Here is a 24,456-nt window from a genome sequence, read left to right as displayed (position 1 = left end):
CAGAGGGCAGATGTGGAGTGAGAACATCTGTGACCACTTAGGTTAATTGCCTTTCCCAACTCTTCCCCCACTTCTGGTCTCTGGTGGCCCTCTGAAGATCAATGGCAGATCACCAGGCGTCTTGTTGCAGGCTTTCTGCCATCCTGCCCCATCTCCTGGGGTTATCTAAAGCTGGTTTTAAAACTGTATCCAGAGGGTCCCTGAGGACTACTGCTAGCGAGTCTGCTGTCTCCTTTGTCCCTGCCTTTCTCTCTGCTCCTGGACAGACCATTTAGACCCTCTGCTCTGCAGATCTACAGCTTAGCAACAGCTCAGGAAGCTTCCCAGCTCAAATGTAGAGATGCACTATCTTTTATGTGATAGCTCAGATACAACTATGATAGGAATCATGAAGATTTAAATTGTTATTTTACTCTTTAACATGATTTCATAACAAATAAATATTTTCAGATAAAAGGAATACCAAGATATTGCATATTCATTACAGATACTTCCAACATACTACATTGTTTTCATTATTACTCTCTGATAGTCTTTTCTAAGAATGTTAATGTTTCTCAAAAAATGAATAGCAAAAAAGATATTGTAGTGCTGATGCATGAAAATGATTCAAGCCTTACCTCCTCTGCCAAGACACTAATCTAAATTCAAGCTACAAAAAAAAAAAAAGGAAAGAAAGAAAGAAAATGAATCTTTTTTTAAAAGTAAGTTTGAAACCATTGCTAAAAGCCACAACAGTCAAAAAATGCTGCAGTGAAAGAAAACAAGGGGTGAAATTCACAGAGTTGCCATTGCCTCAGGTTTCATTGTGGTTCTACCTCAGTGCTACAGTGGCTTGCTAGTTTCCTTTTGAATCTCTTCAGATGTGGGAAGAAGTTGGCTGTATGGCTGAAGAGACTGGGGGCATCAAAAGAAAGATGAGATATCAAAGCTGAAGGAAACAATCAAAACTAGCTATTTTTAGCTATGATTATTAAGAGACAGTGCAGAGATCTTTAACACAGTGGAACCAGTTTACAAGACCCTTCTGCTTTTTTAGGCCATCAGTAACATGCCCAGGGACAGAGCAACTGCCCTTACAAGCTTCTTCAGACCACTAGCAACCCACATGCTTAAGAGCTAATTCTCTCTTCCCTGCAGTAGATTTTTTGATGTCATTTTAGAGGCCTTGGAGATGTGCAAGAAATCTCTGCAACTGTAAAGTTGTACTGTAATTTTATTATCCTTCTCCCAGATGTCCAGGCTAATCAGTGACAAATGCTGCTTTTATTTACTGTTTTCATATGAAGTTCTTACATGGATGTTCTTAGGGCAGTTCTTTGTAACAGCATTGAAACAATTAAAACCTTCAGTTACCCAGAAAAAAGTGAAGACAGAAACTTAACTACTAAATTTCAGTAAAACTGACCTTGAGACAAATTTTGGCCTATTAAATGTATTTTAACATTTTAGGGAGGTTTTTTGCACATACATGATAGGAATATTCCCAAAATATATGGCTTGCTATTAAAAAAAACCCTACATTTGTTTGCTGGTTTAAAGCACTAGGGCAAATTATAAGTTACTTAACTTTCCACTAAGACTGTACTTCCTAATGATTCTTACAGCAAAATCAGAGTCTTGATTGTAACTATTAACATATTTACAAAGTCTACATATATTCAGAGTACATGTAATTTTTTCCAGTGTCCCTCATGAAAGTAAACAATCCACGGAGCCCTGTACCTGTAGTTTGTAATGACCTCAGGACTCCTTAATGCTCTTGAAGCCTTATTGCATGGAGCCAGAGGTATTTTACTCTTTTATATCTGCCAGGTCTTTCATTTAGTTTTCCACACTACAGTAGATGTCCTGGTGCAATGAAAGGCAATAAAGAGCACGACTTTGCTCTGTTTTATTCACATCTCAGTGGCCACCTGTTTTCATGTTATTTCTGAACTTCTCGTCCTTTTGCTGTTGAGAACGGACTTTGAAAATTGTGGGGAAAAGTTTCATCCAAGCTAGTGTCTGAAATCACTACTACAGTAGTGGATGGGATTTGGGTCCTGGTAAGGTGGTGGAATATCCATGTTTTCAGTGCTGAAAACGAAATATACACAAAATATACACTGTTCCTGCTGGGCACCAAGCAGGACTTAATGCTACTTGAAGCAGCAATAACTTTTGGCATGTTTTAATTGCAGGTCTCAGACAGTTTGAAGCTTTCCCCTTCCAATTTTGTGCTCAGTCCACTGCCTTTCTTCTGCTTTGTCTCTTTGGAGAGTGACTGAGTTGTGACAGGACCATCTCTGTGATCACCTTCTCTTCCATGCAGCTCTTCAGTCATTGTCCCTGCATTTCCCACCCGGGGGAAACACGAAGCCTGTAGTAACAACACAACACAATTAAACAGTGCTATTAATGACAGACCTTGGTAACATGAAAAAAGATGATAACAGTAACAACCATGGCCAAAACAACTGCAAAGCAGATCTTCAGACAACAAGAATTATTACTTTATTACATTTTAAATTTCTGATTAAATTTTCCTACTAAATACTGACCAAAGCTTATTCAAGTCTCTCTAAGCTTTGCCTTAGTTAATGGTGCCATTAAATACATTTAGAAGACATTGGAGCTTACACTTCTTTCTTCTCTGACCACGACTGCATACACAAATCCACACCAGGATGGGTTTGCCTCAGTGGGAGTTTTGACCAAGTAAGGATTGCAGTCAGGCCCCACAAAGAGTCCTAGACACAGTCTTGTTCTTACTTGGGATAAAAGTGAGTGCATTTTGATGAGCTAAGCAACTAAACTGGGTTAATATCCAGTTTGTCAACAAACTTGTTTTGGCATGCCATCTAGACCATGGCTGCTTACCTCGAATAAACCCAATCTTGGATTATTTCGTTCCCAGTAAAATGAAGGACCCTAAAATTTCCTTTACAGTTGGTAGTTTCAGCTATGTGAGGAGAGAGCTAGGAATTCACAGAAGCCCTTGTCAGAACTTGGGAGGCTTTGGTCCGAGTATGAGCTGGGAACCTCTATCATTTCCAGACTGACAAATCATGCATGCTCAGAGCAACAGGATGCTGAATGTGCAAAGAGCAAGTCCAGTTACACTGCTCCTACAACATGGGGAAGTTCTCTGCCTGTGCCTGCATCAGCTCTTTTCCCAAATATGTGGAAAACTCCACTGTAGGCTGACCAGTGCTTAGGAGCTGAGGGTACCACTTGAATTACACCAGAATTAATACAGCCAGAATTAAACATACCTACTAGTGTGTTTACTTATACATACAGATGCACATATATGTGTTATAAATAACACAATACATAATACTTATAAATTATAAATAATACAAGTAATGTATAACAGTCAGAGCCCTTTCATGAGCACATAAGAGCTTCCTGAAGATAGATACACAACTCATGAAGTGCCTTCCCAAGTGCTTTCCTAAGGAAGGTTTTCCAGAACAAGGATTGTGTTTACAGAATTGATGAAGATGTTTACAGTCTCAGATACACAAATCTGTCAAAATTTTGCAATGGAATTCAGACCCACTGTTTTGCTTTTGGTGCAGGGGAAGTTGGGGGGCTTCTTGCATATTTTGCAGATTATTTTTAGAATTTGGTGAAGGGTTTGGCTGGTTTTCCAGCAAAAGCTGCAGTTGTGTAAACACTAGTAACTTCTCAAAGACAAAAATGTGTGTATGGTTCTAATTTTAAGCACATGAGGTCACTGGTTAAGTGTTCAAGGACCATGAGCTGGTCAGACATGAGCACAGGGACGCGCTGCACGGTCTTGTTGATCCCATTTCAGCTTCAAGTGGGTAAAGGAGGCTGGCTGGTTGGCTGGCGTGCACAAATAAACGGTTTGATTTACACGGACGCTCGGATACTGACACGGAGTTTTACAAATCTCCAGAGAATCCATGAATTGCAGACTTGAAGCTATGCAAGAGGCAGAAGGGCTGTCCCACTGCCCATCCTCAGGCTCCTGGTGAGAACCAGGAGAGCCAAGGAGGGACAGCTGCTGGCAACCCATTAGCCAACATCAGCGGCCCCAGCAGCCCACGGGCTCTGTCCCACAGCCCACATGCAGGGAGCGTGGGGCTTCCCAGGCCACCGAGTGGCCGAGCCCCGCTGGCTTCCTGCGAGGCCATTCCATCGTGCCAGGCTGAGGGAACACTCCCGGTCTCCCGACGGGCCCTGGCCCCGGGCCCTGCGACACGCCCTGCCCTCGGCGGGATCACACCTGGCCCGCAGGAGCACGGGCTGTCCCGAGCTGGAACGGACCCACAAGGACCATCGAGTCCCACTCCTGGCCCTGCACAGGACAGTCCTAAGAATCTCACCGTGTGCCTGAAAGCGTCCTAAAGCTTTTTGAACTCTCTCAGGCTGGTGCTGTGCCCACTTCCCTGGGGAGCCCGTTCCAGTGCCCAAGCACCTCTGGGTGACGAACCGTTTCCTGATATCCAACCTAAACCTCCCCTGACTGAGCTCCAGGCCGTTCTCTCGGGTCCTGTCACTGGTCACCACAGAGACGAGATCAGTCCTGTCTCTCATTGATTACGAGGTCTCACACCATTTTAGCCCCGGGCCCAGGGCGCGCTCCCGCCCGGCCACCGCCCGGGCTGGGCCCGTGACGGAACCGCGGCCACAGTGGCGCTGGCGCCACAGCAGCACCCGCCCGCCCGCACCGCCCGGCGCTTCCTGCGGCGGGGCCGGCGGGGCGGGGGCGGGCAGGAGGAGGAGGCGGAGGAGGAGGAGGGGAGAAGCGGGGAGGGGAGCGAGGCGGAGTTGGTGCCGCCGCCGGATGCTGCGAGGAGGCGCCGCGGCCCCCCTGCGCTGCCGGTCGCTCACCTGAGCGGGCAGGAGGGCGGGGGAGGAGGAGGAGCCGGCGGCCGAGCTGCGCGGAGCCCGGCGGCGGCGAGGCGGGCGGAGAGGCAGCCAGGCGGTCGGGCGAGGCGATGGCGTCGGGCGCGTAGCGGGCAGGAGGCCCCGCGTCCCGCCGTGTGCGCCCGGCTGCCGGCGGGGGCGGCCGGCGGGCTCCGCCGAGGCCTAGGAGCGGCCTCTCGCCTCGGAGCGCCGGGCGCGGCGCCGCCGCGGCCCGCACGATGTCCACCCGCACGCCGCTGCCCACCGTCAATGAGCGGGACACGGAGAACGTGAGTGCCGCGCCGGAACCCCCCTCCCTGCCTCCCTCCGCCTCTCTCCGGTGCCCGGTGGCGGCCCGGCCAGTCGTGCCGCCCCGGCCGAGTGCCCTAGGGGCGGGCGGGCCGCGGCCGTGCCGAGCGCCGGGCCGGCACCGCCGTCTGCCCCCGCCCCAGGCTCCTCCATGCGGCGCTGCCGGGGCGGGTCCGGCCCGCCGCGCTCCACGTCGCCCCAGCCCGCCCGCGGCCCCAGGCCTCCCGCGGGGAGCTCTCCCGCAGCCCCTTCCCGCGCTCTTGGGCCGAGCCGGGCCGGGCTGGGCTGCCCTTATATGTCCTCGGCTGTCGGCGCACACGGGCTGCTGGCTGCGGCCCCCGCCGGCGAGAGGCCTGCAGCCCCTGCGGGCGGCAGCCGGGGTGCCCCGCCTTAGGGCGGCCCCCACACTCGGCACCGCCGTGCCTGCCTTGGGATATCCACTTGTGGGCTGTCTGACCGGCTGGCACTTGGCCTTGCCTCACCTTTGGGGGTTCAGCGGTACTTGCTCTTTGTTCGGTTTGCACTTCCAAGACGGTCCCTGGTGTTGTTGTATTCCTTCCTCTGCTTTGCTTTGTGTTGCCTCTGAGAGAGGCTGTGGTCGTGTCCTTGGTTCTTCCCGAGTTCATTGTATCTTCCTTTGTGTTCTGTTTAAATATCTTTGCGGTCTCCTCTGCTCCGCCCGGACTCGATAGAGTGGGGAGTAGTGGTCTCTGCTGTGGTGGTCTTCCATTGAAAATAACCAGTCTTGGCTGTGATAGACAGAGTACCTGAGGAATGTTGGACCGTGTCTGGTCCTGTCCATCAGTGGTGATTATTTACATAGGTGGTAGTGTGGGAGGTGTGAAATTTTCCTCTTGGGTGAGGGGACCAGTGTTAAAAGCAGTATTGTTTGCAATGTGTATCCTTGATTGCCTTTGGGAAGGGGGCAGAGAAGTCATACGAAATATAATACACGCACTCATACCCACCTTCTATTTGTGTGGAAAGTGATTGGTAAGAAACGAAGGAAGATGGCCTAGTAGGCTGAAATGCATTGAGGAAGATGTTTGTAGTGCATCAGTCTATTCCATAGTCATTCTGGCTAGTAGCAGGAACTGCTAAGGTTTGTTATTGTTACTCTACGTGCCCAAGCAGTAGTGCCTTCTGAATAGGTTACTGACTGATATGAAATGAAAAGTGAATGTAAGAAGATGATTTGGAAGACAAAGGTAACAGAAAGAGGTGATACAGCTAGATAAGTGAAACCCTCGTATGGTGAATTATTATGAGCTTTTACTATCAGTCACTCAATGGAAGTTGAATTGATACAGCAATATCAGACTTATTACTAGTTAAAGCAAATAGATGTGTTTGTTCTGTCCTTGCACTTCATGGACTGATGAGTTCTGTGCTGCTGTAAGAACAAAATCAAATCCTTGGGATGAAAATTTCGATTTAATTAAATTATAAAGTCCAGATTTACATGATACATGTTACTAACGAGTGTCTATTTCAAATGTATATAAGAATATAGATGAGAGATCGATGACAGGAAAGGATAAGAAATATATATGTATATATCTGGTAATACAGTCCATAAGACTTGCACAATTTACACAAGGCAAATGGAAATGTTTTCAAATATCATCGTCTTTTATGGAATGAAAACTTCAAAGTGTTGGTTGTTAATTTAGAAAATATCGTGCTACTCGTGAGTGCTCAATTTTGACACCTAAGCAATGTAAGTGATATTTTTTTATTATTGTAATTTCAGAGAGTGCATTGGACATATGAAACACCCAGGTTTGTACAGGGTATCAGAATACTCAAAATTCTACATTTGCTTCTGAAAACCTTGGTGTAAGTCTGAAACCTTATACTAGTGAATATGATCTTGTCGCCAGAGAAGCACCGAAGATCTGTGCAGTTCCCAGATCTGCACAGAGTTACTCCAGTGCTGTCATTAGTGGGCGTCCACAGCATTTTGGAGCAAGGGCTTTGAGCTCTGCCTGTTGGACAGAGCCTTCAGGAGCCGTCCTTGCTACCCGTGTCTCTTACGTCAGACCTTTAGCTAAAGTGGCAAATGTAGGATGGAGGAGGAGTAGGTGGTCCGTTGCTGACTTCCTGATCAGCAGCATTCCTTGATTTAAAATGGATTCTGTGAGGGTGAGGTGAGACTCTTAAATTACTTTTAATGTGCTTCCTTCTGCTAATAAACACTAATGGACTGAGGAGCTGTTAATGCTGGTGGCACATGATAGACAAAGTCAAGCTAGTAAGCTCTGGGTAACCGAGGTGGTGAGAAGTAATTGGAAAGAGTGAGGAATTAAGGAGCAGGTTTTGGCCTGGTAAAAAAAGTCCATCTTTGTAGTGCATATTTCCAGCTCTCCAGTGTGTCTATGAGCAAAGCTCTCCTGAGCAGCTAATGGTGATCTTCAGGAGAGGCTCTTTTCTTCTGTCTGGTGCTTGTGGCCATCTCGAAGTGTTGCTCCATTGTGTAATTCCCAAGGGACAACTGGAGCTCTGTATCCTGGAGAGAGCTGACTGATGCTTCTGATACAGCCCCTACATATGTGTCCAGCTGTGCTCTGCACATGGGGTGAGGTTGTCACATGAAATCGTGGGGAGCTACCCTGCCACCACCACCCCCTGTGTCTTGGCAGCTGATTTCAGTACTTTGAAACAGAAAACAAATAAAAATTTAATGTGTGCTTTTCTCAGTGAGTATGCAAGCATTTGTGTTATCATTTGGAAAAAAAAATTATAATACTGGATATAGCACCTGTCATAAGAATATACATTCTTTGAGGAATTACAGGAGTTCTTGATGGGATGGGTGATAAACTCACTTGTTTCCGTAATGCTTTGTGCTTTTTGTCCCGTAGTGCCCTTTGAAAATATTTTAGAAGGGATAAGATCAGGCAGTGTATTACTTGATAAAGTCTTATCAGAAAGCTGGAGTGAAAAGAACAGGAACTGGCAGCAAGGGACAGACAACAGGTGGAGGGAGCCAGGGCCTGGGAAGCATCAGTGTATGTGTAACTGATAGGTCTGCCCTGTGGAGCTTCACACTCTTTTTCTTTTCTTTGCCTTTTTCTATTCCTGACATCTCCCAGTGCTATGTTTAGCTTCCCTAGCATATGCCCATAAATACTTTTCACTGGAAATGTTATTTCTTGTTCACGAAAGCTGTGTTTAAGGAAGCAAAGTAGATTATGATTATCAAATACTTATTCTTACCAACAGTTTATTGGGAATCTTGGGGAAATTAATGGGTGGAGGCAGTACTGTATTTTCATGTGTATTATTGGCTTTATTTGTTCAAGTGAGAGGCAAGAGCAGCATTCAAAATAATAATTTTCCCTTGTTTTGATTTAGTGCATGTAACTATTTGCAGCCTCCTCTTGATACATATTTCATAGGCTGTGACAGGGAGTGTATCACTACATTCAAACAATTGCACTTGGGGTTAGTTTGGATGAACTGAGTTTCCCATCTCTGCTGTTGCTGGGAGAAGGACAGAAATCAAAAGCTTTGAGCTTCAGTATTTCTTCTGTTTTCATTGAGTTGGTATTAATTGAGGAAAGAGGGGCTTTTATGTTTTCCCCTTCATAATGTGTGGCCTTGTATTGTGTCTTTAAATTGAGGAGTGATTTTCCTGAATTAAGGCAAAAGAGAAGAAATACATAACTAATCTATTCTTTTAGAAGTTTTTGGGGAGCTGTGTAAGAAAAGGCTCAGAGAGTCAACAGTTGGCTCTATAGTGCTTGCTGTATAGTACTTTTAGTAAAGTTAATAAGAATGAGAATGCTAAAAATAGTTTGCTTTTTCTGACATAAGGACCTCTTAGTCTGGCACAAGAATACATGATTTTTTTCTTCTATAGTAAGTGTAATTTAATCTTTTGAAGGTATTACTATTATCTCTGAAGGTATTGCTGTTTACTTGTGCTGTGGTCTCACCTATCTAGCTAAGTTTTAAGGTATTCTTGTGTTTTGTACTTTTCAAATTCCTCAGAGTTGTTTAATTCTGCTGGAGCCACCTGACATGTTTCCGGTGGAAGAAGGAACAATAAAGGCAGGAGTGCTGGATGATAATTCTGGAGAGAGTCGAGGAGGTGTATGGGAATTGTGGCTTGTCTTACCTAGCCAGTGCTATGTGAGAATTGTTGAGATGTCATGACAGGGGAAGTTTTAAGGAGGATAAACCAGTGACCTGTGATCATGTGATTTGCTTCATTATCATACAAATAACTAAAACTTTGACACATGCACACCCATTTGTGGGTTAGCTATGGGACGGTGACATCTCGGATGCCAGCTCAAGTGGGTGTGGCTAAGGATGCCTTTCTGACAGGGGAGCCTACGAGACAGCTGCATTTTAAAGAGGAAAGAAGTTGAATAGGGCAAGCGATAAGAGGATAGAATGAAGTGGTCAAGTTGGGATGATAATGATTATACCATGTTTAATTTCTTTCTGTGTTTTTTTTTTTTTCTTTTTCCTTCTGGATTTGCTTTTGCACAATAAGAACACATGGTTTTGATTTGGACAGAGGGGGCGTGGGAGAAAGTATCTGACAAGAATTCCTTCTTTCAGTGCCTTAAGCAGAAGAATGGCCTAATTTCCAAACCTTATGGGTTCAAGAGTACAGCTGTATCCTTCTTATCCACCGGAGATGGACTTGAGCAAAGTGAAGAATGCCTATTTTTTTTCCTTGCAAGTTTATTTTCCTTGGTCATAAATACACCATTAGGTTCTATGTTTGTTTGAACGGTAAGAAGAGGGTATGTGCTCCTAATGTTATTTTGAAGGTTTGTGTTTACTCTATGCAGACTTTTTATTGTTGTTGTTTTACTTCACATCTGGAGTGAGCTCCTATGTTGTGGGGGAAAACATGTGCTGAGCTAGAGCGCTATGCATGGAGAGAGCAAGGCTCATTTTGAAGTTAACCTTCCATGTGGATCAGAGAGAATAGTGGGACAGGTGATACACATATTTAGTTTCATTTTCTTTCTGTAGAGAGGAATATTTTGGTACAAAGCACTGAAAATGTTCATGGTTCAGTGTTCTTTCTGGGCATTACAAATGAGTGTACAGTGTTAAAGTTCAGAAAGAGTTAATGCAGTTTGCTTGTAGTACTTGTTTCATTTCATACTTCAGGGGTTTTGAGGTTCATAGGCAAACATAAAGTTGGATTGTTTGTGGTTGATGTTCTGAAAACTACTTACATGGTCAGTGGACTTAAACAGTAAACTAGAACAAGGAGAATATGTTCTAGGAAAACTGACCAGTGGGGTCTTCACAATTGTATATTTCTGATCCCATGGACTTACTGTTTATATTGAGATATTTAAACTTTGAAACGTTTTAAGTGCAGAGATAATCGTCATTAAAGGCAGGATTTTTCCCCCCATGACACCTGATTACATTTGCAAACTAATGTTTCTACTATAAATGTGTTAAGTTTCTACCGTCACAATTGCTGTTGCTCAGCAGAGCAATCTCCTCCCAGCTTCTAATTAATATCAATAGTTTAAACACAGAAAAAGTAGTCACTTAATTTTTAAGTGCAGATACTGTGATTTCTCTAAAATTTTATTCTCAATTGGTGATTTGTAGTTGCACTTGTGGAGTTTTTCTTCTTTGGCCCTGTAGAAGCCCTAAACAGGTTTCTTACAGATTGGCCTACTCACAGCTTGAGAGTTTAAGCAAACTTTTCATATGTTGCAATATCAGAGAGGAAAACATTTTATCGCTTCTTTTTAGATTTTATCTTTTAGTAACTTCAGCCTGTCCTTTATTTTAAAATACATGTTTACAGTCTGTGCTGCCCTCCAGGTTAAACATACTACTTGTAAGCTGCTGCAGACAGTGACAAATTTCAAATTTAGCTTATTTATATTGTGGTCATGACACCATCTATTTTGTTGTTGGAAACACAATGCATGCTTTTTGTGGTTGGATTTGTTGTTGTGTTTTTTTAATCTTTCTGGAATTTCAGAATAGGCAAAAAATTTTTGTTAGGATTTCACAATTTTTTTTCTGAGTCTTGATTCTTGAATGTTTACTCTGCTCTAAATAGTGATGAATTGGGAAGAAATGTTTTCCACAGTTGACTGTTTGTGAAAACAGCCATGAAAACAGGAAAGTTTCATCGAAACATTCACATTGTTCAGTGTAATGAATATAATGCAACTCAATCTGAGTTTTAATAAGTAGCTCTTTCTCCACATCAGCTACCAAGCCTGATTAATTGTTAGCATTTCTCTGCTTCTTTCACATTGTCAATTAGCTTTTCTTTGGTGAGTTCTCTGTGCTCAGTGCTAAACCGAGCTTTAAATTGGACCACTTGTATTTCATGTAAGAATGAATCATCTTTGTTTTTCTCTGAATAACTTAGTAAAGTAGCAAAATCAAAGGCTTGTTGAGATCTCAAGGTCAGTTTGAGACTTCATAGCTGTATGTGATGATTCAGCTTAGATTGTTTTGGTGAGCATCCTGGTGAATCTAAGGTTAAAAGTTCCAAGATGCTAAGATGGCCTTGTTTTTAAAGTATATTTCCCTGTGACTGTTTCAGCTTTTATTTCCAAAGTAATGACCAAACATGCTGTAGCTATTGTGGGAAAATAGTTGAAGGCAAGGGCATTTGAAACCACACTGTGCTTGTCATAATCCTGCTTTTTGACCTGAGGTGGCAGTTTGAAAACAAAGTTTGGTTGGTTGGTTTGTTTGGGGAATTTTTTTTTTAAATTTTTTATTTTTTTTAACATGAGCATTTTTTTTTCAGGGATTTCTTTTTGTATGCTTTCAAAGAAAACAACAACTTCTGCTGAGAGACATATGTTCACAGTTTTAGTACAGTGCTTGCACAGTTAAATTCAGCTGGGCTACAATTAACCTTAAAAGCAATGAACCAGACATGCTCACGGAACACTTCCACAGCTTAGTGTCTAATGATTGATCAATAGTTGTATTTATGTGAAACCCAAAAGCTCAGGTTTATTTGGCATCTCTGTAAAGTGAAAGAGCATTGTTATTCTAAAATTCTCCTTCTTATCAGGACAGCTGATGAACTGTCACTTCACATTACTTAAATCCTTGTGGAAAGCAGGCTGTCTTGCTGGAATGAATGTGTTTGTGGGTTTTCAAGCTCTCCTTCTGTTTGCTTGTATATGGTTTCAGGAAAAAGTAATTTTCCTTTTTTAATCTTGCTGTTCCTATGCTTGTGGGACACCTTAGGTATGGGCTGTGATGTCAAAATGAGAAGTGATCTGCATTCCACTTGTTCGGTTGACATTAATGTACTTTAAGATGACTTTTGTAAAGAACCCTTAATGACTGTTCAAGATTTAAGTGCTCAGTACCAATGACTTCTGTCCCTTGGTGTGCAAACTATTTCAGTTAGCAATGTTTTATAAAAGTGTATTATTTAGAGACCTAAATATAAAATGCAGCAACACAATGTGTATTGAAGAAAAGGGTTCTTTTTTTCACACTTCTTCAAAAGCCTGACAGTATCTCAGAAAGAGGACTTTAGGTTACAGTAAGCTTTAGCCAGAGTAATTGTTTATATTTCCAAGATGTATACCCAATCTAAAAGAGCATTGAATGGCAACACACTGATGTATGTATTCACAGCCATGAGGTAAGGGTTGTTACATGTAATGGAGTTTTACTGAGGTCACAGTGAATCAGGTTTGTGACTTCAGACCAGCTTCTGCCTTGTTCACTGTGACCCTGCTGATGTGCTGGGAAGAAGCAGAATAATTGTGCTGGTTTTTGTTTAAACACCTGTAGAATTCACAAAAGTAGCAGAATGTTAATCAAAGCAGAGAATTATGTCCAAACTTAGTGTGTTATTTCAAGTGATCAGCCATAAGGAGTTTTGTCCAGCCGAGTTGCAGAACCGTATTTTAAACATACACAGTTGTGTTATGTTGAATAATAAGACAGAACTTTACTTCACCTCTGATGAACGCACTTGTGTAGTATATTGGTGTATGTAGCTGAACATACAGAGTTGCTGGATAGCCCATGGCAGTCTTTTGCAAGAGCAGATAATGATGATATTACTGGTGACAAAGTCTAATTGCTTCTGTATTATAAAGTAAAGTAGTGCTTGATAACTTTTAAAATCTCAAGCAGACACAGAATTAGGCAAGGCTGTTAGAGAGAAGTGATATCTTTCATTAGACAGATGTGGTTGAAGAAAATAGATGAGATTTGGATAGCAGCAGGGCTTGCTGAAAAGGCTTTTGCCTAAGGTGAGACTTGTGGTAAAACCTGTAGTGCCTCTGCTGTGCTTCTGTAGGAGGGCCCACACCTCCCTCATGGTGCAGTAAAACACACACCTCCTTGTAAGCAGAGGCTCAGCCTTAGTCACTGGGGTAGGCTACTATTTTAAGCTCTCCTGGAAGATTTCCTCCTGGATTCCTCCCTTCCTCACTGTTGGTTCTTATCTTTTTCATCTTAACCCAGTGCTCAAGAAGAAAATAATAGAAAAATAAAGTAAAACGTTTTTTACTGGTCTTCAAGCAGGCCTTTTTTTTTTTTTTTTCAGAAGGGAAAAGGCCATTTATTTATAATCTTAAGGTTGTCACATAGATAATTTCTCTTATTTTGTCCCTCCCAAATTTGACCAATTTAATTTTAAATCTAGTGCTAGTCTGTAACCTGCCATCACATCAGCTTTATCCTTACATAGCCCATATCCATCTTTCAGAGATTCCAGTTGACTGTTGATTAATTTGCTGGCCATTAAACTCCTGCAATTTGCTATAATCTCACATTTCTGGCTCCCCCCGCCCCCTTTGTTTTCTCCCCCATTTTGCTTACTAACGTGCTTTTGTGCCGGAGCTTGGCATACTCATGCCAGCTTCCTTATGCTTCTCACTCTTTCTGGGACCTTTTCCAGTTTTGCTCATTTAATGACATAAGCAAACCCAATACAAAGCTTTATAAAAGCCATGTAGTTGTAGCTCCTGTTTATCCTTCAAGTAATACCCTTCAGTATGAATCCCAAGGAGCATTCTAATGTGGGAATAATCTGAATTGTAAAGCTAAAGGGAGTGAAAAAATTCTTTGCTGTGGGTGGGCTGGGAAGACCTGTTTCTGTGTTGGGGGCTCTTTCAAATATTAGCAAAAGTTATTATTACTATTTGAAGTATTTGTCAGTTAGACCATATTTTCCTCATTCTACTTTTCCTTCCTTCCACCCTGGTAAAGTTACTGGGCTTCCTTCTCTCAGATAAGAGCAGAGAGTAACCAAAGCTTCATGATGATTACTTAGACAGGACATACAATTTTATCATGTTCTCATAGAGATTTTCTCCATGTGCTCAGATACGTGAGGAATTTAATGGGTGAGAGTTGCAGAGCTGGAGAAGGGGAGGGTAGGGTGTACTGCAGGCCGTGTAGCAGCAGTGTAAATTACTTGTGCTTAAACAGTAAATATCTGAAATTCCTTTTGAGAGTGCATGCTTGGCTTCAGTCACACGTAAGTATCTTTCTACTTCTTAGATGTTTGTCTTCACTTAAAATAAGGAGAGGCATAGCTCAGAAATTCAGAGAATCTTATGTGTTAAGAGGAGTCTTGTTTTTGCCATGGAAATTACCTTAGTCTGTGAAATGTTACATTGAGCTCTTACAGCGGATATGGTTGTTTTCCACAAATGGATTACATGTGTAATGTATTTACTCATATCTCGTTCCAGATAATATTATTGATTCGAGGTAATATAATTCTTTAAAGCATTTGGGGTTTTATTTAGTCATTTTTTTTCCAACAGTAATCTGATTTTCTTCCCCCTGCCATTATAGTAAAGATAGTCTACTGGTGGTTAAAAAAAATCAAAGAATATGTCTGTACTTGCTGGAGGACTGAAATAGTACTTTTTCCTCAAGATCAAACTTCTTCCTTAAAATCAGATTCCCAAAGTATTTTTAATCATTCAATACAATGAAATGGATACAGAAAATATTACTAATACTGTTCTGAGTAGTCTTTAGCAGACATACCTATATATAATAACTTCTCAAATTTGTTTTTTTTAATTTGATATTAAATGAAAAAGACTGGCTGCTTTTTAGACTTCTTTCTTCCAGTGATAGACATAAGATGCACATGAACAAAGAAAATTTATTAAAGCCCTTCACAATGTAACTCTTGCTCCATCTACTGCAGACTCCAGTGAAATCTTATCCTCAAACATTGTATGAGCAATGAGGGTTGAACTAATACAGATGCTGGAATTAGTCAGTGGAAGACATAATTATTATCAGAGAATGTATGCCTCCAGCAGTGTTTGTAGTAGGGCTAAGGGAAATCTAATCCCACAGCCTGTGCAAAGTAGACTGATAAAATTGCATTTAAAGGTCCTTTTAAAGAAAGCTATTCTTGCTCATCCAGTGATTGCAGAAGTAGAACACTCATATAAAAGTCAAGTTTGATGTTTCCTAAATACTACAAGATAACATATTATTACTGCTGCTGCTGTTATTATTAGATTTTTGTGTGACCTTTTGTAAAACTTTGTATTTGGTATTGTCTACAAGCTTTTCCCCCTTTACTCATTAAATTAATTTCCTAGTGGTGTCTAACATTACATTTCAATAAAATTACTTTCAAGTGAGAGGTGTCAAGCCTTCTGGAGTGGTGTAGAAGAGACAAAGTGGACTTCTCTATCAATCTGTTTGTTTTCATTACCTTCACAAAATAATTACTAACCTGAAGAAGCTGAACTAAATACAGCACTTGGGTATTAGATTGGAGTTATGATCAAGTGAAATGTTAATGGTGCATCAGCCTTTTTCCTAATATTGTCTTGATTTAATTGAAGATTAAATTCTGTGAGTGACAGAGAAAAAGAAGAAAGCAGACTAGGGGACTGTCAAGTTTATTGCCTCGTAGAACAGTTATATATTGGAGTTAGGGTAGGAAGCCGTCTGAAGCTATACTTTTCTCCAAAACTAAACTATGCCTGATTTCAGGTCACCTGCTGGATCGTAGGAAGGCAGTAGAAAATGAATAGATTCTTTAACTGTTGATGAAAAGAGAAAAAGTTTTAGCACGATAGTTGTCATCCCCAGAAGTTGGGAGCATTCTAGTTAGTTTCGTAAATTAAGAAAAAAAATAGAGTTCCCAGCAAGCCTGTGACAATTCAGGGATTGCAATGCTGCATAAAGGGATATGTGATCATCTCTTCTACCATGCTGTGGCTTTCCTTATCTTTTAAGAGGCAAGGAGCATTTTAACGCTGTGGGTGGGAGAAGGACCCTTGGAACATTGGTGGTGGAAGAGAGAACAAAACATTGCTGGCAGTTCATCCTAAGCCTTGGAAAAATTCAGTTGTGCCCATTTGAAATCTACTTAGAGATGACTTTCCTTTAAGGTTTGGGGACAAATTCCCTGCTTCCAGTAGGGAGGTTAGTATAATCCCTATCACCTGTGACACTGCCCTTAGGTCCCCATGACTTCCTCTGCTTTTATGACTTTTCCTTCCTTGAGACTGAATCAAATTAATTCCTGTTTTAATATGAGATAGCATCTGATTCATTAAGGCACTTGAGCTGGGGATTTCCAGGCATGCTGCTCTAGTGTTGTGCAAATTGTTTTGATGTCCAGCTCGGGACAGAATCAAGAGTTGCCTCTGCTAATGGTGGGCTGGAGGCTGCTGTTGCTACTACTGGTTATTTGATGTGTCTCACCATCTAGATAAAGAAGTCTAAAATGCCCAGTCTTTAGAGCCTGCAAGCTGGGCTGCTGTGTAAAGCCCATAGCTGGGCATCTGGGATTCCTCACCCACAGATTGTCAAGGACTCTAGAGAAGGTCATACATCTTCTTTCTTACTGTTGGATTGCCTGCTTATTTTAATGCCTGTATTCATTTTGAATACATACTAGATTTGTTCAAACCTCTAATCACAGATTATCTGGCTTGTCTTATTAAGATTTCTCTATATATGTGTGTACATTATTTCTTCCACATTTTCCTAACTTGTTATTTTAGTGGTCTGGGTAAATGCAGTATCTGCATTTAATTTTAATATTTCTTTTAAATATTTTTAATATTTTCTTTGCATCCTGTGATTTTTTTCTTTCACTTCCTTAGCCAAGTTATGTTATATGGTCTATTAAATTTCTTTTGTTCATTCTTCTGTTTGTGCTTGGTTTTTACATCTGTTACACTCATGTGTGATTTCTGTCCATGGTTTGAATTCAGCACGTTGATATCTATCTGCTGTATATATGTGGTTGTCAGTGTTCATTATCTATTGTATCACTGTATCTTCCAGTTTAAAATGGCTAAAGAAATGTATTCTTTTTTTCTAGCTATATTACATACTTTGCAAAATCTTTGAGGAATATTGCTGCTGTTTGCTTTTTTTCCATGTATCAATTTCGCTTCCAAGTTGCATGTATTTCTAGAGTGCTACGTTGCAGTAGTTTGTGATCATGAATAATTGAAGCCCAAAGGTTAAAACAGGGTGGTTGCACGAGTTTAGGAACGAGGGAGACTCTGTGGATATTGTAGTCTGAGCTCTGTGAAAAAAAACACTCTTTGATCGTAAGATAGGAGCTGGTCCAAGGGCCAGATGCTGTTTGGGCAGCTTAAAGTTGAGCATAAATCTGTGCAAGGCTGGGAATATATTTGCTGAGTTGAAATGTGGTATAGCATTATCCAGATAAAGGTAAATAATTACTACCGCCCAACTGAGGACATTTTATTTGATCTGTTAATTAACACTTATGTGAAAAAAAAGTTAGAGAGCACTCAGCAGAGGACTCTCTTAATTTTGCTGTTTGTTTTGAGTTCACTGTGTCCCAGCCAGTTGACTTGGATACATTGTCATAATCTTGCTCTGCTGTGAAGCATAGTCGGTCTTCTGAAAGCATAAACTAAGTTTAGTGGTGTCCTAATAACTTTGTCTGCATCTCCCACCATCAGGTCATGCTCTCCTGGTTCTCAGGAAATGAGAACTGTTCTCAGCAGACAAAACTTTGTAACTGAATGCTGCTTGAGTGCAGGCTTGTTGGTAGAAATGTCCATGCCAGCTAAAGTGCTTACTCTTCTTAGGAAGGTGTTCTGGTTTTCCTGTGTGAAAGTATGTGTTATTCCTCAGAGTCAACCTTATGTTTATGCTTATTAAAAAAAAGTCTGCAGAATGCTGGGTCTGATGAGATTCTGGCTTAAATATGAAAATCATATGTCCTGGAAAGATGAGGTCCATTAGGCCCTGTGCAGCTCAGTCTTCCGAGGCAAGACTTGTTTACTGACACCAGAAGTCCTTGGCTGCACATATTATCAAGCCTTGAAGGTGGAGAAACTCAACTCGTATGCTCTAGAGCAAGAGGCCATGGAAGAGCTCTTCAGTTCAGGAAGGATTTCCTGCCCTTCCTTGAAGGATCTGTGGGAGGGCTTGAGGTAGGCCTTGTTAATCTGCTTTGTAGATCCTTGCTTTCTATTCCCCTCTTCTGTCCAGGTGACAAGTTAATTTTGAGAATGACTCCTAGTTACATTTATTTTGTTTGTACCGTATTGTATGAAGGGAATTGTTAAGGTGAGTATCTGTACTCTTCCCAAAAAAGGAGTGTGTCAAAACAATATGGGAAAATCATGCTGAACATCGGGTAATAGCATTTGAAACAGAGCTTGATGTAATCCTCAAACATTGCAGAGTCCTGCATTGCCCAAGACAATTTCTTTTCTAGGACATGTATACATCAATTAGTATGTACTTCTATCAGGTTGGATATTTTAATTGGTCATCTCATCACTTTTTGGAAGCTGGCTTTACTTCAGAAAGTTAATAAGACCTTGAGGTAAAATAGTCTTCAGAATGAGATGGTGATCTGTCTTGATAAATTCGTCATTGGATCCACTGAATGAATCTACTAATAGGGATATAAAGACTTCAGAAATACTGTCCAGCTTGCTGGAGGAGGAGCTTTCTCGTTTGCATAGCAAAGTGTTATAGTGTTTTGCCCACTCATGGCATCCCTAAAGGGGAGCTTCTTAAACTCATGTTGTGTGCTATTCTGAGGTTGAACAACATGAGTAAGCAAGCCTTGTTTACTTCTTTGTTTTTGTTGGTTTGGGACTTTTTGTGTTTTGGGAGATTTTTGTTGTTGTGTTGGTTTTGGTTCTTTTCTGAGTCCTTGTGTGTTTTTTATCTTGTTATGGAATAGGAATAAGTATCTCCTAGCTAAAGTTTCACTACTGGTGTCAGTTTGCCTTTGGATTGTCAAGAAAAGTAGCGCGATCAATTTTCTTTTCCATGTTGTTCCCGTCCTGATAGCGCGTTTCCACGAGAGTTTAACATAGATCTGATGTGATCCTGTCTTTCCAGTGCTGGGTGTTGCCTTTTGTCCTTGTGCCCGTGCTGCTACTGAGGAGATGTCGGGGTGCCTGTGCTCAGGGAGCTGGAGGTGACTCTAGCAGCAGAGTTGTAAGGGTCTGTCCGGCTCGGCTGCCTGTGCTGCCCCAGCAGTAGTGGGGTTGTCAGTGTGTGTGTGTGGGGGCATGCGAGCAAATGTTGGATCAGCTTCAGCAGGCATCTGCCACATGGGGACTCATCCAGAGTTGTCATAGGTATGCAGTGGATAAGGAAAAAATGCCCATTTCATAAACTTTGAGAGGAAGAATGAAGTTGCAATTCAGAGCCTGGTCCCAATTAGCTGCTATATCCTTTCCTTCTGTAGGAGAACCTCAGCTGGCCCATAAAAGTGGTTGTTTGATCCTGAGTGTCAGACATGCTTCACACTCTAATCTGGTTGCTCTTTTGTGAGTAAACCTTGCCTCCTGCTGCTGTTTTCTTGTCTGGAGGCAAGCCTCAGGTTTGAGGATTGCAGTCTCTAGACTGTAGAAGCAGAGACCCTTTCCCCTCAGTTTTGAAGTTTGATATTAAAGTATTTTGTACTTCTTAGGCCCTGCAAATTGTTGAGAAGCTCCATGTGCTTGACATGATCCTGAACTGTAGGTTGTTTCATGTCTCCCTTCTGCCTTTCATCAGGCCGATTAAAAAATGACCTGGCTGCATCATTTATAATTCCAATAAAAACTCCTGCCAGTTTCCTTTGCCAGAAGTTTTGCTTTCTGGGTGTGTTCCTGTTCTTGTTGGGTTGGTTCAACTAGCAACCAACATTTGCATTTAGTTTTCTTTCTGTTTCACAGAGGATTTTTGAGCAAACTGTGATCACTGTGGCATTCAGAATCAGTAGTGCCCTGCAGCTGCCTGTGCCTCCAAGTGCTGGCAGGATGTACTGGGAGAGATGGGAATGCTTACTGGGAGCTCTGGCAGTTCTGATGAAGATCAGATTTGAAGATGTCATGAAATAAGTCAAAAAAGACTGGCGAGGTTAAACTGTTCACCTCCTGAGGAAAGAGCAATGGCTGTCAAGAAATGTTGGAAGAACTCTTGTCTGTGAAGGGCTGTGTTTAGATGTGTACAGGAATAGTCTGGTTCCTTGCTTCACTCTCCCATAAGCGCTTTCCTTCAAAAAATATTTTCGGTTTCATGGATGAGGGACATTTCAAATTTTATTTTGACAAAATAGGAAATGTTTTACTCTTTTGCTTAATAGGGCTGAGGGTAGTTTCTAGTACTGTATCAAATGACAAAAATGAGTAAACAGGAGGATTTTAGACGTACTTTCCTTTTTTCTCCCCTCTCATGTTGGTTCCACCTGTGGTTTACTGCAGCAGCTTTTAGCTGGCTTGTCTCAGTTTTCATGGGGCTACAGGGAGGGTTCAGTTTTGTCGTAGCAATTAATGGAGATGATATGGGCTGGCTGTCCTGAATTAGCCTTGGAAAATCTTGTTTGTGTGTTTGGGATGAGTCAGGAAGGAAAGTGCCAGGTTGAAATAACTGTGCCAATTGTGAGTGAAATGGAACAAAGGCAGGAAGGTCCTGTTCTGCAGCACCTGCACGCCTGGCCAGGCTGAGAGCTTCAGGCCCAGGGAGAGGAGGAAACATGTTAGCTGAGTTCAGGTTACATTTTATGCTGTGGTGGTATTTTTTTTTTTTCTGAAATACTTTGGCTGTCATCTTGGGGGTAGACCAGCACATTTTTAAGGTTTTTTTAAATCCATCAAATGAAAAGGATCTGTAATTCCATGTGATAATGAACTCCACCCTTTCATATGACATTACTGAGTGTTAAAAAAAAGGGAATGAGCATACTGTATCATACACAGGATTAATACAGGTTGGTGTAACCATATGAAAATTAGAATTATTCTAAAGATCCTTTAGTATGAACTTCTGAAGCTCATATTAGCTGTGTCTAGTTCTGAACTGGTAGATCATGGGATGTTTTCTTTCCTAGATTGCTTCAAGTACAGAGCTGTAAACATTGCATCCTGTGTAGCTTGAGATGAGAAAGAATTGGTTTTCTCAAAGTTGGCAAACTTATTTCTGTATGTCTCACATAGATCCGCGTATGTTTAGCACTTAAACAACAAAACCCCAAAAAAGCCAGCAAAGCTTCGATGGGGCTTAGATCCCATAGTAAGAGCACAGATTGATTAACTCAATGCTCAGCATAAGTTTACCTGTCACTTGTGTATGTATGTCTGCTTTTAGAGAGGGAACACTATTTGTCTGTTGGCATTGGGGATTTTACTTCATCTTGTAGAAATGTTTTCCTGTTACCATTGAAGTTGTCTTTGTGAGATACATAATACTACAACTGGGAAGAAAAGGGAAGAGATGCAAAAATACAATGAGGAAATTGTTTTGTTTAGTATCTCTCTTGGAGCTGTATAGTTTGGCGTTTTTTAAGGAGTTTTTTATAAAATGCTTTTCAGAGTTGCAGTGTCAGTTAATTAAGTGCTTGTGTATGCTTGACTCAGGCCAGCGTTATTCAAATTGTTGTAACTTATAGATTCAATCTATTCTAAAAGATCATGTCTGGCACTTTTACATATTATGTAAGTGACCTGAAGAGAAGGGTGCACATGCATGTGTTCGATTGTTCTTGCATTTTTGGAAAGTGTGTATGAGCAGGCACAGGAGATGAGTACATTCTACATTTTGTCACAGTTTAGTCTGATTCTTTTCTTTGTCAGCCATGCACTAATCTTGTTATCTGATTAAAAAACTCTAACTACTTCTTTCCTCACTGTTGTTGTTACTCTGGTTTTTCTGAGCTTAGTCCTGCATATTATCCCCTCTTTCAGTGGGGAAGGTTGGTTGCTTTGCATTTTGGTGGTTTTTTTTAATAGAGTTTCTGTTCACATTCACAATCTAGTACGCATTTAATTGCTGTTAAGAAATCATGAAATAAAATCATGTATACATACATTCAGTCTTTTAAATTGCCCCTTCCAAAGCACTACTTCACATGTCTGAAAGGAAAAATTAGGTAGTGCTCTATTAGAGCAGAGGTGCTTTAGGAATTGTATGGTGTGATAGATAAGTATGGCAGGAGTAAGGTGTGGTTTTGTGAAGATGTGAGGCTTACCTGGAAGAGGAGAGAATCGCCTTCTTCTGCCCCTAACTGGGGGATCAGGTACTATAATTATGTGCAGTTTGCATCTTACCTGTACCACCTGGATGCTCTTGATGCCTCATGCAGAACAAGCTCATCTGAACATCTCTGGTGGTTTCTACTTGGAGCTTTACCAAGAGCTTTCAAAAAATCGGCCTCTTTCAGTTTAGTTTGATCGTTGCTTTAGCAAAAATCTTGCTTGAGGTGGCTTGTTAGAAGCTCCTAGGTCCTAAGGAATAGTGACCGATAGCAGCTGGATGTCCATGACAGTATTTCCTATCTCTGTCCCCTTTCTTTTCCCGGCATTGTATTTTAAGAAGCATCTAATTTTATGTGTTTATTTCTAGAGACTTTATTTTATACTGACATAAACTGAGTATGTCAGGAGTCATGTTTATGGTGTACTAGTAAAGGAGTGTTTCCCACTACATTATACATACATTAAGGGCAAAGCTGTTGCAGATCAGAGCTATTTAGAAGACGGTCTTCTCAACCCTTCAGATTCCCTCTGTCTGGGCTAATATTTTGAAAAATATTTGCATATTTGCAAAATATGACAGCTGTTACAAATGCTCATGTGTATGGCACATGCTTGGAAATGGTAGGAGTTATGAATATAAAAATTGTCTGCAAGATACTTACGTCCAGGACAGATAGAAAATACTGAAAGAGAAAAGTGTGATGATTTGCCTTTTCTAGAACTGCATGTGCAGACTTTGCTTCCATGGGCTGGCTCTACCAAGGAATTTGTTTTGTGATAAATCAAGATGGGGAAAATTCAGGACTAAGAGGTTTGTTTAATCAAGTGAGGTGTGTTTGTAGACAGATTGAAGTGTGGAAATTACACTCTTACTATGAAGGACTATACAGACCTTCAGTGTTGTTTGATTGAGAAAGGCCGTGTGGATGGGTGACTGGATGGGTTTGGGGGAACTTTTAAGACCAAGCTGTAGAAGCAGTTAATATGGGTGATGTTGTAAGTTTGATTACAGTGTATAATCCCTGAGAGCACTCCTCCAGTGGCTAGTAAATGGCTAAAGGATGCTGAATATGTAAAGTAGTGAAACCCACATGTTGTACCTACTTGTTGGGGTTAGTTCTTATGCATTTTCTTAAAGATGATGTGTCTGGCCATTGGGTCATCTTGCTTTGGCAAAGTTACCTTGGGTAAACAAAGAAAATTATAGCTTTGAGAAGCAAAGGGTCAGGTTAACTCTCTTGTGGTCGTACTGCCGTTGACTTTCTGTAACAACCCTGGTGGAACACGTCAGAAACAGACCTAGTATAGAGCCATAAGTGTTAATCGAGCTCTCTTCTGTTGCAATTTAAAATTGAATGCTAGAAATACTTTTTTTGAGATTCCTGAAAAGTGGATTTTGTTTTGCACGAGCTACTTTCTTATATTGAAGTACTTGACTAATGTGCAAAATTCCTAAATGCTCTAATAAACTGTTTCAGCTCAAACTTGTTACTGCTTCACCCTATTTTTGTTTAAAATTGCATTTTATTTTAAGAAACATTAATTTTACATGTTTATTTCTAGAGACATAATTTTACACTGATATAAATTGAATATATTGAGTCATGTTTATGATGTGCAAGTAAGGTAGTGTTTCCCACTACATTATTTATTTATATATATATATATATAATCAGTGTATCTAGTGAAATAACAGAATCTCTAATTAAAATCCTGTGTGGGAAATGCAGCTTGTTGGCTGGTATTGTTTTTGGATGACAGTGAACTTCAAGGAGAGTGTTGGTTTTTACAGCCCCCTTGTTTCCAGCCCCCTGAAAAATTTCTCAGAATTTAG

General features: G+C 41.3%; 1 protein-coding gene and 1 long non-coding RNA gene across 6 annotated transcripts in view; one reads left to right on the top strand and one right to left on the bottom strand.

The window, feature by feature from the left end:
• Positions 1-1,247: 1,247 nt before the first annotated feature.
• LOC148224212 (uncharacterized) lies at positions 1,248-5,961 on the bottom strand. 2 transcript variants are annotated; one of them, XR_015802188.1, is made up of 2 exons: positions 5,655-5,961; positions 1,248-2,362 (listed from the first exon to the last, which is right to left on the bottom strand). It is a non-coding gene; the product is annotated as an uncharacterized LOC148224212 (long non-coding RNA). The 2 variants fall into 2 exon arrangements; XR_015802187.1 differs by lacking the exon at positions 5,655-5,961 and adding an exon at positions 4,341-4,711.
• MARK1 (microtubule affinity regulating kinase 1) overlaps positions 5,047-24,456 on the top strand; it is a 57,272-nt gene continuing 37,862 nt past the window's right edge. For 3 of the 4 annotated variants that reach the window (XM_088161156.1, XM_088161154.1, XM_014892245.2), the window contains exon 1: positions 5,047-5,153. In XM_088161156.1, the coding sequence (XP_088017282.1) occupies positions 5,103-5,153 (51 nt within the window). In that variant the 5' untranslated portion in view covers positions 5,047-5,102. The remainder of the gene's footprint in view (positions 5,154-24,456) is intronic. The other variant, XM_014892246.2, reaches the window with a different exon arrangement.

The sequence above is a fragment of the Sturnus vulgaris genome, chromosome 3 (genome assembly GCF_052056855.1).
Source record: "Sturnus vulgaris isolate bStuVul1 chromosome 3, bStuVul1.hap1, whole genome shotgun sequence".
Taxonomy (NCBI): domain Eukaryota; kingdom Metazoa; phylum Chordata; class Aves; order Passeriformes; family Sturnidae; genus Sturnus; species Sturnus vulgaris.
Note: the sequence above shows the minus strand (reverse complement) of the source record. Positions and strands in the feature narration are given on the sequence as shown.